Consider the following 14,771-nt stretch of genomic DNA (forward strand, 5'->3'; position numbering starts at 1 on the left):
AAAAATTTGGGGCGAATGCTGCTTTCCCATAGCTTAAATCCTGGAGGGACACACACACATCACACACCAACTAATTCATTTGGACTATTTTTTGTTAAACAATCGTCTACTTTTTGAGGAAGCTTAATACTGTCCTCCCACACTTTCACACAGACGCACTCGCACACAGACACACACGCCAATCATTTGTAGGCGTATCATGACCTCAATAACCTTCCACAGGCACGCCATCGAGCCCTTGAAAACAGCGATCCTTCCACTGCTCTACTGCCACCAAGTGGTCACTGACAAACTTCAAATTCACATCCTGCAAAGACGTACAATCAATACTTTGTCATTGAAGAGGGAAATGCTTCTTTTTTTTACATTTGGCAGGCCAAGATCAAAATCTGATAGATGAAACAAGCCTTCAGCACTACATCGTCACTTTGACGACATGATTCGTTTCCAAACTGCAGTCACCGCATCTCCAATGCATGATACAAACTATTTGAAATAATTGCAATGATGAGATTGTTTTAAATACTGTTTCAAGCATTGCAGTTCATTGTTGGGAATGCGGAAGACAGGGTGAGCAAAAAACGATTTTGTGAAGCAAAAAAACAAACAAACAAACAAACAAAAAAACGCAATATTGACGTAAGAACAAGTTACACATAAAACGAATGCCTTCAACACATCAGCTATGTTTAAATTAAATCACCATCATTAGGTAAAACTTACGAAAGAGGCACTTTGTCATCACTGGGAGGATTTACAGTCTTAAAGTCACAGCAAGTTCAACTATGGATATTTGAAGTTGTTTTTTTTATTTCTCTGCTGTCTACTGCTTTTTGTTAGAGTCTGTTGGTGCTGTGGGAATGGGGCTCGGTCCTTCTGTGGGTCTGATGTCGCAATCACCTGCGGCTCTTTGTGTTGCCTCCACCGCCGCCGCGTCATGAGGAACCTGGTCATGAAGATAAAAAATAGCTGACACACATTGTCCATGGTTGTGCTTTAACATTAACGTCGACGGCAGTCAAGGAAAAGTAGTGACACAAGACATCAACATGCGTGATCAGGGCCATGCATTAATGATGATGATGATGGGCCGCCTGGGAAAGTGATGCAGAATTTGCTCTTACACACGTGACTGAAATCCTCTCAAAACACAGCACTGAAGCACTTTCGAACAAAGGACTAAAAAGTACACAGTATTCTGTAGGCTTGTTTGCAGCATAAGTAGTCTTGCTTTGTTTTTTCCCCTTTTTTGTGTTGTGGCTTCTTCAACACTACCACTGTTGTATGGCGTCCCACAGGGTTACACTTTGGGGTTAAATTTGTAAGTACAGACACTGTCCTACTTACGAACATTTGAGTTACGAACAACGGTACATACAAACATTTTTGCGGGTATGTCAAAAAATGTTTGGACAGAGAGGCTGTAAGTTATAGTTTGTATTGAGCGCCTTTATCCGAGTAGTGATTCTTTGCGCCGCTAATACTGACGTGAGGCACTGTGAGAGCTCGACCAGCATCCACCCCGCATCCGGCTTCCTCTGCCCAGTTCGTCGCAGTGCCCGGTTTGTCGGGCACTGCGTATATTAATATATCTTCTTAAATCTTAATTTTTCAGTCCAATCCAATTCAGGTTACTGGCCTTGGAATTTTATTAAAATATGCTCAGTAGAATTCATTTAATGCCATTTTACAAATTATGGACACAACTTGTCCGGAGATGTCGGTTGTCCTTTAAACATACATTCCATCCAAAATATAGCACGGAGGCAACTTACGAACAAATTCACCTTACGAATGAGCATTCAATAAGTATCTTGTTGGTAAATTGGGGAGCGTCGGTACCTCCTGCTCAATGTTAGGCAAGTCCCCCTTATGTCTATTGTAAAAACTTGTCTTCAAGTACATTTTTAGATTCAAAATGTGTTGTTTTGACTTCGTTTTTGTATGTCTGAATTTTAATCTCAGTGGAGGACTTCATATGTTGTTGTGGTTCTTTTTAACTCATTCACTGCCATTCACAAATTGATTCGGAAATTGAAAATATGACATGGAGCGCCATTCCCACATTTGTTTTTCTTTTCTTTTTGCGGGGTACCGCTGGACATACCTCTGGCAATGTTTTCCCCTTCCACGAGGGGGCAGCATTTTCATTTTTTCCACGTTATACCTTTGTTACAGCTCCAGCTATTGTTGAAGCACTATATAAATCAATATGTATGTATTGTAATTTGTTATCTGAGCCATTTCAAGCTCAGATAACTGCAGAGCCATCTATTTTTAGGAATTAACTCTTTTTTTCTGATGAGAGAAGAGAGTCTAAGGTTTCTTACGCTGCATTGAATGTTTATGTAGTCCTAAAACTCAATATTCTGTGGGTCCTGGAATTTGAGTGAAAATGACAAAAACCCAGGCACTGTAGTGGACACATTTTTGCACATCGTCTGGCAGTGAATGAGTTAAGGCCTCCTCATATTCAACATAGCCCTGGACCCCACCCATGCAAATAAAACATGACTGTGGCAACAAATGTCTCACCTTTCTGCTGCGAAATGGATCAACCGGTAAGAAAAGGAAGCAAAATGTAAGAGTGATATTATCACACAGGAAATTATTGTAGGGCCACACTTTCTGTCAATATTCAGCACTCACTAACTTGTAAATCAACTGAATGAAGGGTGCGTAGTTGAAGACTACCAATATTTTCAACACAGCGTCACACCAAAAAGCCTTCTCCCCCGCTGTACTTTTAATATGTGAATCGTCACTCGAATAGAATTTCACAACGGCTGCCACCATTGTGAAAGCGCTTTCCAGAACACTGAGCATAAATATTATAGGAGGTAAATTGCTTCAAAGGGAGATGAAAATCTGGCTATAATTAACATTTCAACAGGTGACTTAGATGTGCTGGAAATTGAGATCCTGGAGGCGTGACCCACCTCGCCTTTTTACTCCCAGCTAAGTAAGCAATCTGACTCACTCCAACAAACGTCACATAAAAAGGGCTGATTGAGAGCTAGAGTTGGTAATTATCTTTTTTTTCTTCTTTGCAGATATTGATGAACAAAAATGTCTTTACACTGCCAATAGGATGTCTTGTCTTTAAATGAGAAATATGGCTCGGGAACGCATACAAACATTCTCAATGGAAGTGTTTGGAGCAGCAACACCTGGGACAAACATATCTGATTACAGTACTGGCATCCATCCAGGGCCATAAAATCGGAGCTGTGAGTCGGGACACAGATCCAGTTATATACACCCTTGTGAAAATTAATTGCACCACCCTGTTATTTTGGCATCAAATTGATTCAAATGTACATTTTAGTAAGAAGTGTATCCTCTCTTCTTCTCTATCACCTTAGTGACGCGTTTTGGCATGGAATCAACCAGATTTTGACAGTTGTTGATGATGGAAGGGTCCCTGTACCAGGTCTTAATTATAGCACAAATTAGGGCTTTTTTGTTGTGCAATCTTTCTCACGCAGACGAATCTTGATTATTGACCATAAATTCTCTACCGGGTTCAAATCTGGTGAATTGCCAGGCCAATCCATCACAATATTGTCCTTCTGTGCAAAGAAATCTGTGGTGTTGTATCCATCTCGTTGAAGAAGAACTGATTTATAAGCCAAAAACCCCTTCCTTCAATACCCGCCGGAAAGGGGATTAGGACATGGCTCCACCCCTATCGTGGCAAACATTGTTCTGAACGTTTCACAAGCTTTAGAATGATTGAAACCAGCAAACAGTCAAGTTCACAGGGTGGTGCAATTAATTTGCACAACGGTGTATGTGTACATTAATCCAGTATTCACCAAAATCAAAGCGGTTGAGATCAGCGTTTTTTTTTGTAGTTGTTTTGACTTCAAGGTGGCGCCACGAGACTGGCTGCCTTTACAACAGTCTTGTCATATGGTTTGTTTTTCTACTTCTTCCTTTCCTTTCCTCCTACTTTAATCACTTTGCTGCTGTGAAATGTAAATTTCTCCACTGCAAGGCTAATAAAGGTTATTCTAATCTAATCTAATCTAATCTAATCTAATAATGAATGGATTTGCAAATAGTGCCCCAAGCATGACCATAGAATTAAAGAAGTGCTGAATTTTAAAAAATGTTAAATTTGAAACATGGCTCTTACAAGTACCATGATAAGAGTGGACAGAGGACAGATTGCGCTGCTTTATTATTTTTGGATAAAATACAATTTTAATGAAGTCTTTTGAACTATATGCAGTGAGTTTTTGTCAGGATTTTCAGTTTAGGTCAATGTTAATCATGGTCATTCTGCTGCTTGGAAGTGAAGCAAAAAAGAACCTAATAAAGTTACAGGTTTTCTCCTCAGACTCTAAAAAGATGTAACTAATTCGCTGCCATTCCCGAATTTAATCAGGAATTCAAGGGTATGATGTGGAACGTCATTCTCGAATTTGTTCGAGTTTTGTTTTTTCTTGTGGGATGCCGATAAAGCGCTGGTCAAACCTCTGGCAATGTTTTTTCCCTTACACGAGGGGGCAGCCACCCTGTTTTAAACTCAGATAACTCAAGACCCATATAACATAGGAACCAACTATTTTTCTCTGATGAAAGAAGAGGTTTCTTGCGTTGCATTGAACATTTATATAGAATATTGAGTTATAAATCAATATTCTGTGGGTCCTGTAATTTGAGATAAAATGACAAAAACCCTGGCACTGGAGTGCACACATTTTTGCAAAACATCTGGTAGTGAATGAGATAATAGGAATGAATACAAATTGCCAAAGTGACACAGCTCACCTGTCGGTGCTGAGTCTCACGTGGCAACTGTCCACTCTTTGCCATGTACATCATTTCTTTCATCTGGACAATAGCAAAGGCGATGGTGACCCAGGGGACACCCGAGAGCACCCAGGCCGGCCGGGCGATGTCCTCTTGTTCTTCTTGGTACTTGGGCTTCTTCACAGGAAGAGGGGCAACCTGCTGGTGGAGGGTAGGGTTCCCTCCTTGGTCCCTGCTTTGGTTCTCGACCAAGTCAATGGTGGCAATGGGAACAGGGCTGGAGGGGACTGGAATGTTCTCTGCCAGCATTTTGGCCTCTGGTGAAACAAAGTAGAGAAAAGAAAAGGCTAATGTTTCTTTTGAATTGTTTCCATACAAGAAATACTATGTACATGATGTAAAAAAAAACACAAAAACATACCCAAAGCGAAGCAATGTATATACATTTCAATTAATAAAACGTAATGCACTTCCTATGAAAACCACAACAGATGAAAGAAAATATAAAAACCAAAACTCAAAATATTATTAAAACTATAATGAAAATTCCAAAGGTGAGTATTGCCCTGCCTAGGGATTTTTGCAAAGTAGGAAGTTACCGTATTTTCTGGTATACAAGTTCACCCCCAATGAATGTACACTAATTTCAAACTTTTTTCACATACTGGATAAGACCCAATGGACTATAAGACGCACCTTCAATTAATGACAAGGAGTTTTCCAAACATAAAAATATATAAAGTGAGACCTCGGTTTACGAACACCTTACCTTACGAACTTTTCGATTCATGAACGTCAAATTTATGAAAATTAAACCTTGGAATACACACTACTTTTCGCGATACACACCCACCACGGCTGGCGGAGTGATCTTCGGATCTGGCGGAGTGATCTTCGGATCTTCGGCGGAAGCACATGACCAACCAGCGCTCCAGCCGGCGCACCTTTCCACACCCTCTCTCTTTGAATACACACATCGATCGCCTCCGAGGAGCTTTTTGCAGATAATTTTGCAGATAACTTTGCAGATAATTTTGCTATTATGGGACCGAAAAAAAACCCACCACAGGCTCGTGTTCAGCCGAAGAAGACACAAAACAAAATCACCGTCGAGGAGAAGAAGGAGATAATTGAAAAACACGAACGAGGTGTGCGTTTGTGTGATTTAGCGGCCCAGTACGGCTATGCTAAGTCAACCATTGCTACCATCCTGTGCAACAGAGAAGCCATCAAAGGTGCGTCTGTTGAAAAAGGTGTTTCCGTGCTGTCAAAGCAACAGTCTCGGGCAATCGAAGAAGTTGAAAAACCTCTGTTAATTTGGATTAACGAAAAGCAGCTATCCGGTGACAGCGTGAGTAAAGCAATTATATGCGAGAAAGCACGGCTAATTCACGCCGATATATATATGATGCCTCAGTTTCATAAGACCTTACAAGTCAGAAAGCAACAGGTGTCAATTAAGAGGTTTTTAATCGGCAAAAATGATGAGGAGTCTCCAAAAAAGCAAAGAATAGAAGCCACACCAGCGGTTGAGTTACCAACAGTCCTTATGGAAGGTGACTCTCCTTCCATAATCCATCAACGAGCATCACAAAGGCAAATAAAACTTTATTTTACAGTCCAGTTTATTTCTTTAATTAAAGTCCTCATGTAATGTGCCTCTCTTTCCAAACAGCAATTCCCTCTGACCTCCGACCTCCAACGCCATTCCATCAAGCTATTAATGACCATCACAAAGGTAAATAAAATGACTTTATTTTACAGTACAGTTTATTTCTTTAATTACAGTCCTTATGGAATGTGACTCTTTCCAAACATCAATTCCCTCTGACCTCCGACCTCCAACGCCATTCCATCAAGCCATCAATGACCCTCACAAATGTAAATAAAGTGACTTTATGATACGGTGCAGTGTATTTCTTTCATTACAATACAATAGCACATTTATTATACAGAGATTACGGTATGTTGTGTGTAGTTTTAAGGTTTATTTAGTTGAAAATTATATTTTATGGAAACCTGGGAAGGGATTATTCTCATTTTAATGGTTTCCTATGGGAATTTCTTTTGGGGGATACACACTTTTCGCCTTACACACTCTGTCTGGGAACCAATTAAGTTCGTAAGCCAAGGTCTCACTGTAAATGTTTTCCAAATATAAGGCATGCCACATTATAAGGCGCTACAGTAGAGTGCGTAACTCAAGCAGTTACGCACTACTTCATCAACAGGAGGAAAAGGGAGTATGTGGCTGCTGACAGTAGTTACCAGACCTGTTGTGGCTCAATATGACTTCACATATAACGCACACCTGCGTATAAGGCGCAGGGTCATAGTTTGAAGGAGATCAAAGCTTTTGGGTGCACTTTATACACGGGACAATTCGGTACTCACCCTTTCCTTCCGTTTGGCCTGTCAGACACTGGATGAGGACGAAGATGAGGAGGATGATCAGGGAAGCCATGCCAATTGCCCGGAATGACGCTGCGGCGCCTGCAAAAATTTAAAGCGGTGACATCAGTTTTGCTTTGCCGTGTTGTCACACATGACAATGTGCTGCTCAAGGACTTTTGACCATGGATGAATCAGTCGGACGCTTACTGTTCTTGTCACTCGGACTGGAAACTTTCAAGAATTTTTCACATTGGAAACTTTTTTCATGGGAATTAATTTATGGGAACCAAAAGGAATGAACCAGCAATATACACAAATGGGAGCTTGGCTATTAATAGGGAACTTCAATAAATTCTATTTTGAAATTCGAGAAATTCTAATTTGGCATAATCCTGACAACCAGATGTCATCCAAATGTAGTGATACTTTGACTTAATAGTTTCTCAACTTGTCCCCCCCCCCCCAAGCAATGAACCATCATTTAATAGATCTTTTGATTTGTGTAAAGAGGAAATCAGGGTGACGTGCAAGCTTCAGAGACGATGCCGCTCAAGTGAAAATTAAAGCCCCAGAACAATTACAGTACTGCAGTGTCCCTTCAAGTGGGCAAGAAGCGCCATCTACTTTGCATTGATGACTGCCTAAAACCCAAAACACAAATACAAAATGTATAAAAATCAATGACACTATGCGTAATACCTTTCAATAAACTCATTCGCTGGCAGATGTGCAAAAATGTGTCCACTCCAGTGCCAGGGTTTTTGTCATTGTCACTTGAATTCGGGGACCCAGAGAATATTGAGTTTTAGGACTACATAAACATTCAATACAATGTTAGAAAAATTGTATTTCTTTCATCAGAAAAAAGGAGTTAAATCCCAAATTATATGGCTCTGGAGTTATAGGAGCTTGAAATGAGGGCGGCTGTCCAAAATACAATGCAATACATACATATTGGTTTACATAGATAGCACTTTAACAACAACATAAGCTGAACCAAAGCACAAACATGGAAAAAAGAGAAATGCTTCCCCCTTGTGGAAAAGATAAAAACATTGCCAGAGGCCATCTCTTTATCGGCACCCAAGCACTAAAAAAAACAAAAGCCGAACAAATTCTGAAACGGCGCTCTGTCATATTTTCAATTCCCATATAAATTTTTAAATGGCAATGAATGAGTTAAAATAAACTCAATTTTGGGTTAATTGTACTGTAATGATTACTCCAAATATAATGTTGAGAATTTCAAATTCTTGATTTAAATTCCATTGGAGAGTCCTCCCTTGGGGCCGACTTGTTACGAGATAACTTTAACGGACACCCGACATCACTTTTTTGTTTCCTAACTGACATCAGAAAAACGTTATATAGCATCTAAAATACCCAAAACACGCAGTATGATATTTTTAGTCAAATGCAAAACACCAATAAAAATGACTTAAAGTGTCCAAAATCTGTAAAAAAAATGAACCCGGAACTGGCCAGTTTCAGAAGGTCGCGCCCACTTGTTCGTGGCGTCACCCCAAGACGTCTTGCCTTGCTGGAGAATCAAAAAAAAGGCGTCAGATTCAGAAAAGATGCTTTCTTGTTACTCATCCAGTTATGAATATGATTCAAATAGTTCTGAAGAGGAAAGCATACATGTTTGCAATCGATTAAAGAATTTATTCTGTGCCATTTTGAGGCAATAGGAGGGGGAAATGTAGCACTAAAAAAGAGGCAGAAAATGGCGACAAAGCTCCGTTTCCACAGGCTGATTAATTCCTTACGTGGAGATTTGTTGCCCTCTTCTGCCTCTTTTTGGTGTAACACGAAGTTTTCAGACCAAACAAGTACAGCAAAATGCATTGACGTGATGGAAGGACTGCTACAATGTGTCCTTTTTTCGGTCAGGGGCCTTCCTTCAGTGACGTCACGTATGGACTCGTCACCAACTCAAAAACAAGACTTCCGGAATGTTCAGTGCGAGTCTTAAAACGTAAAATATAGCTATATGCGGTGGAATCTTCATAAAATACGCTCAGTAGAAGTCATTTGAAGCCCTTTTACAAAATAAGGACACAACTTGTCGGGAGACGTCGGTTGTCCTTTAAAGACGTGTATCAAACATTTTTGTAACAATATTATAGACAGTGAACACATGTCTTTTGCTGAGAAAAGTGAACTTTGAGAAAACTGAACTTTGAGAAAAGTGAACATGCAGCAAAAATAGACAGGATATCATTAAAGGACAACCGAGGATTCCGGACAGCGGACAAGTTGTGTCCATAATTTGTAAAATGACTTCAAATGACTTCTACTGAGTGTATTTTACAAAGATTCCACTGCATATAGCTATATTTTACATTTTAAGACCCGCGCTGAATATTCAGGAAGTCTTGTTTTCGAGTTGATGACGATGCCTGACGTGACATCACGTCTGGAACGCCACTGACCGAGAAAGCGACGCACAATGCATTTTGGTTACTTTGTTTGGTCTGAAAACTTTGTGTTGATCCATGTTGATGGTGAAATTAGAAGGAACACACATAAATAACGCGATGGTGAATCGTTGTGTGTTGCACAAAGACTACTATTTGATACTAGTTGACACAAATTCCCAGCAGACAAATCAGCCAATTTCCAACGGTGCGTAGGCACCATCTTGTGCATTTTCTGGGACGCTACAATGTAGTCCTGACGGCTCAAATTGATATTGGAGGACTTCTTTAATCGATTGCAAACATTTATGCTTTCCTCTTCAGAACTATTTGAATCATATTCATAACTGGATGAGTAACAAGAAAGCATCTTCTCCGAATCGGAAGCCATTGTTTTGATTCTAGAGCAAGGCAAGGGGTCCTGGCGTGATGTCACGAACAAGGGGGTGGCACATTATGAAACTCGGCATCTCCGAGGTCATTTTGAAGTAGTTTTGGGACACTTTGACTCATTTTTATTGGTGTTTTGCATTTGACTAAAAATATCATCCTGCGTGTTTTTTGTATTTCAGATGCTATAAAATGTTTTTCTGATGTCAGTTAGGAAACAAAAAAAAAGGTGTTGGTTGTCCTTTAAAGCCTCACATGCGGGAACGAATCACAAATGAACAAGGGCATTATACCAAAATATCCGACCAGGAGGCCCCCCACCATGGCCCCGCAACCACGGCCCAGCCCGAGGTGAAGACCCTGCAGGATCCCCTGGGCGGACGTCCTGAGAGCTGGCGGCACAGCGGCGCTCAAGTAGGAAATACAAGCGGCCCAGACAGAAGCGTGGGTGATACCTGCAACGCAACCGCAGGTCAAATGACGTGCTATAACATAATGTGTCTTCGCGTGATGCACGTGATGTTACCTTGAAGAACTTCCACTGGCAGCACAGTCCAAGCATTTTGTAGGTACGAGATGTAGAGATAGCGCGCAGTGTTGCAGCCCAGCCCAATGTAGAGCACCCTGAGGGCCAAAACATGTCAGCAGGTTAAACGTTTACGTAACGTCTTTATGTCGCTAACAGTCAACACTGTCCTACATGAACAAAGCAATCGAAACATGCCCTCAGACTTAATTGCTTTTTAAGGCTTAGACCACAACATCCATCACAGGACGTTTGCTCAGAACACACACACCGTGTTTGCAGACACACACATTCAAATGACAACTAGGTATGACCTTTTAAACGGCAACATGTTGTTGCACTGCTTCAATGTAGTTATTTATGTCATCTTGTGTGTCATTATGCTTTAATGACATCCGCACACGTAAAGGCCTGGAAGAGCGGATTGTGGTTTAAACATCACATCAGTCAAAGACGGACAGATGGTGCATGTTGATGCGATCTTAGTCAAGCACAAATCGAACCCCTTCCCCCAAACAATGGGTGTTCAACAACTTTCAATATTGTAGGATTCAAAATTGCCTTTTTTAAACTTAAAAAAAATAATATCATGGATGCACACTAAGTCTATTGAATTATATTTAATAGCTCACAGGTGAGTAAAAGACATTTTGTCATGTACTACTTCTTAACTCACTCACTGCTATCTGAATTTGGGAGTTGAAAAGCATGACGTGAAGCGCCATACCAATTTTTTTTTTTTTTTTTTTTTGCAGTGTGGGGTAGTGGTGCCGATAAAGCGCTGGTCAGATCTCTGGCAATGTTTTTCCCTCCCACGAGTGGGCAGCATTTCAAGCTCACATAACACGCTCTCTGTCTCTCTCTGTGTGTCTCTCTGTGTGTCTCTGTGTTCTATCTGTGTTCTTGTGTCACTCTCACTTTCTCACTCTCCCACTATACAAGTAACTTCCGACTTACGACCACCCGGACTTACGACCACGACCGCCAGACCCTATTTTTTCAGGCCGCGCATTGGCGTAACCGGTAGAAAACCGGTAACCCAGACTCACGCCCGCCCGGCCCCGTGGCATCCGAATCAGATCATTTGCAAGTCATTTAGCACCGAGGCTCTATCGAATATTTTGAATGGCTTTCGACTGACAACTATTTTGACTTACGACCATTTGGTCGGGAGAGAACCCGGTCGTAAGTCGGGTAAGTTACCTGTAAATATAAGACACCAGGGCCTTGAGTGCGAATACTAGTGGGTTCTTTCCTCTCTATATCCATTGAAATTAATGTACATGCCAATTGTTTGCATGTACTGGCTGAAATCTCACCTAATATGTCCCACCAGCTCAATGAACTTATGGCTGGTGAAATAGGCTCCAAGCTCAGAGACGTGACTCAGGACAGAGCAGATGCCAAAGAGTGTGTATGTTCCATGAAGATCCTCCAGGTGCCAATACAGGAAGCTGAAGACAAAGCCGTAGCCGAAGCCCATGAACCAGGCCACAAATAGAACCGAGCTGTAGCGCACGCTACACAGCAGCTTCAGAAGGTCGCTGTAGTGGAATTCCTGATCGACAACGGTGCTACTGTCGATGGGGTTCAAAGTAGATGGCGCCCGTGGGCTGTCTGTCTCTTCAGCGATACTCTCTGGAACCTCCTGCCGATATTCACCACCCGTTTCAAAGTGGAACTGAGTGGCTACAACAAAGGCCGCACCCATAAGCACACCAAAGACGATGAAGGCGATCTGATAGTTGCGAAATTCGGGCGCGGTGCAGCCAATGCCGTCGACCGTGCCGCTGATGTGCGTGTGGTCGATCCAGATGCCCACCAGCAGCATGGCCAGCCCCCAGCCCAGAGAGCCCCACATCCTCTGCAGGCCGTAGCGATCACGGGCCTTGCCGAGGTACTGCAGGGTGACCGTGTCGACTATGGTGACGGCCGGAGCGCTGAAGAATTCGCCCACGATAATGAGCAGTAAAATGATGAGGAAAATGTTCTCCACTTGGGCGCTGTCGTAGATGATGTGGTAATCCTTGGGACTGATCGTCGGAATAGGGATGGCAGTTGTCGTCGTGGTGTTGAGATCAGGGGTTGTATCATTAACGCTTCGCTTGGTTCTGTGGACTAGGTATTTAGTGAGCCAGTGGAGGTCAAAGAGGCTGTGGCGAATGTGGTCGCTGGAATTACTCTCCATTGTGACATTTCCGGGCGGGAGAGTAGTAGTTAGCGGCGGTCGCGTGGTCACGTCGACACTCTTCTCCACACATTTCATGTCGGCTGGCTTCACAAAGCCAATGCCGCAGTTGAACACCAACCAGCAGGAGACAGAGAAAAGCAGGACCGCCTTCCCCTTCTTGAAGCGGTCCGCCACAAGGCCCCAGAATGGGGCGCTGCAGAACTCGATGAAGTAGCGAATGCCCACCAGCAAGCCGCTGCGAGTGGCTGACATGCCCAACTGTTTATAGTAGACTGAAAGCAGTGGGTGAAGGGAGCCATAGGCGGCATAGAAGAAGAAATAGAAGATTTTGGAGATGAGGAGCTGAATGTTGATCCGGTGAAATATCCTCTGACAGCAGTTTAAGGAACTGGACGGTCTGGACTGTGAGTTCACAGGGAGCTCAGCTGAGGAGTCGATTGAAATAGGAGCAGGAGCACTTGTCTTCTGTAATGACAGTTTGTTGAAGGCTCCCTCTGGCACAGGTTTGTCCTGTGACTCCTCCTCATCGTCGGTCAGGATGGCAACCTTGTCATCAGCAGGCATATCTGGACAATTATGAGATGCAAATATCAGGACCTTGAAATTCCAATAGCAATTGTCTAATCCAAATTTTACAATCATCCCTTGACGTAGTTGATTGCAGAAACGATCACATTTTTTTTACATTTACAAAACCTCAATTGGTCATATTTTTTTAACAATTTGCAAGCCAAAATGTGACTTTTGCATAAGCTTCAAGTACTTTGGAAACAAGAAAAACAACAGTTAGACAAACAATCGGCATTTACCTAATTTGATAAACGCACAAACACAAAATGAGAACACTCCTAAAAGGCATTGGGAAGAGGCAAAAACTAAACTGAACTAATCTTGTGGTAAGTGGCAAACAAAATTTACTGTACGCAAAAAAAGAACACTAATAATTTTCATACTGTGGCAAGTGGAACGTATCAATTATATATTTACAAAAAAAAATCATTACAAAAGGATTTGCAATGATAACAATAAAACCTGTTGTAAGGACTGTATATTTATTTTTACGTGGAGTTCTGTCACTGATAAAAGAAGAATGTACTTAAGCAGTCAAAATGATTAGTTCGTATTTTTGTGTCACAAATATTCCAGATTATAATGAAGACAAAATGCAGACGTTAAAATAAAAAACATATTTTGGTTATGAGTCATTCACTTTCTTAACATACATACATATATAACTATTAAACCGATAGTATGAAAAAAATATATATGTCATATTATGCCCCATTCGCGTGTTACGGAAGTGCTTTCTTCCTTTCTTTTACACACATATACGATAGAAGTGTACGTCAGCCCAAACGATGAGATATTTGCATATTTGTGCCACATTCGACACACCAAAGAAAGGGATTTTATCAGAAAAAAATAGCGTGCGCAAGAGGTAATTTCCTGGAAAATGCAAACAACATGTGAAGCGCTTACCTGCTTAGGTTACCGATCCCATTCACGTCAAACTATTTGTTCTTTCTCTTTGAAACCTCGCTGTTTGCTATGACATTTCACCAACGAATCCGTGTATAATTTCTGTGTTAACCGCTTTAATCAAATCCAAGTCGCCGGAATGTCAAAGTAAGGTCCGAGTATCTATTTGTCACCGGCTCGTTTGTCTCTTTCGCGTGAGCTCGTCGAACCGGACTTCCCACCTGTCCCACACCAACATCATTGTCAGGTTACCCATGGTGGATAGAAATTATTTCCTGAATAATCTTTCAAAATAAGTGAATATTTCACTACCTTTGAACTGCCTTCACCTGAAGAAGTAATGCTGACCATCATTGCATTTTGGAATATGTATGAAGTTTAATTCTATATTATAATTATCATCATCACTATTATCATAATTGTATTTTTGCAAACACGACATTTAGCCTGACAATTTTTGGGTACTTTTCAGCAACTGAACGTAATACACTTTATTTTTTACTACTTCCGGTATGGGTGTATGGATCAAATTCAACTGACTTTATCGGGTGAGTTGAATAAAGGGAGGCTCCCAATTTCATTAATAAATGAACAATGCAGACCGAGACCG

The 14,771-nt window shown here is 41.4% G+C and overlaps 1 protein-coding gene across 1 annotated transcript; it reads right to left on the bottom strand.

Annotated features, from left to right (window-relative positions):
• Positions 1 to 423: 423 nt before the first annotated feature.
• On the bottom strand, positions 424 to 14,401 carry LOC148902959 (major facilitator superfamily domain-containing protein 6-A-like). Its single transcript, XM_088993857.1, has 7 exons — positions 14,162 to 14,401; positions 11,811 to 13,248; positions 10,492 to 10,589; positions 10,259 to 10,420; positions 7,156 to 7,254; positions 4,780 to 5,078; positions 424 to 946 (listed from the first exon to the last, which is right to left on the bottom strand). Exons 2-7 carry the CDS (start codon positions 13,244 to 13,246, stop codon positions 824 to 826), a joined length of 2,217 nt encoding a protein of 738 aa, XP_088849983.1. The 5' UTR covers positions 13,247 to 13,248; positions 14,162 to 14,401; the 3' UTR covers positions 424 to 823.
• Between the last annotated feature and the right edge of the window lie 370 nt (positions 14,402 to 14,771).

This window comes from Hippocampus bargibanti, linkage group LG01 (genome assembly GCF_051943395.1).
Source record: "Hippocampus bargibanti isolate YZ-2025 linkage group LG01, ASM5194339v1, whole genome shotgun sequence".
Lineage (NCBI taxonomy): Eukaryota > Metazoa > Chordata > Actinopteri > Syngnathiformes > Syngnathidae > Hippocampus > Hippocampus bargibanti.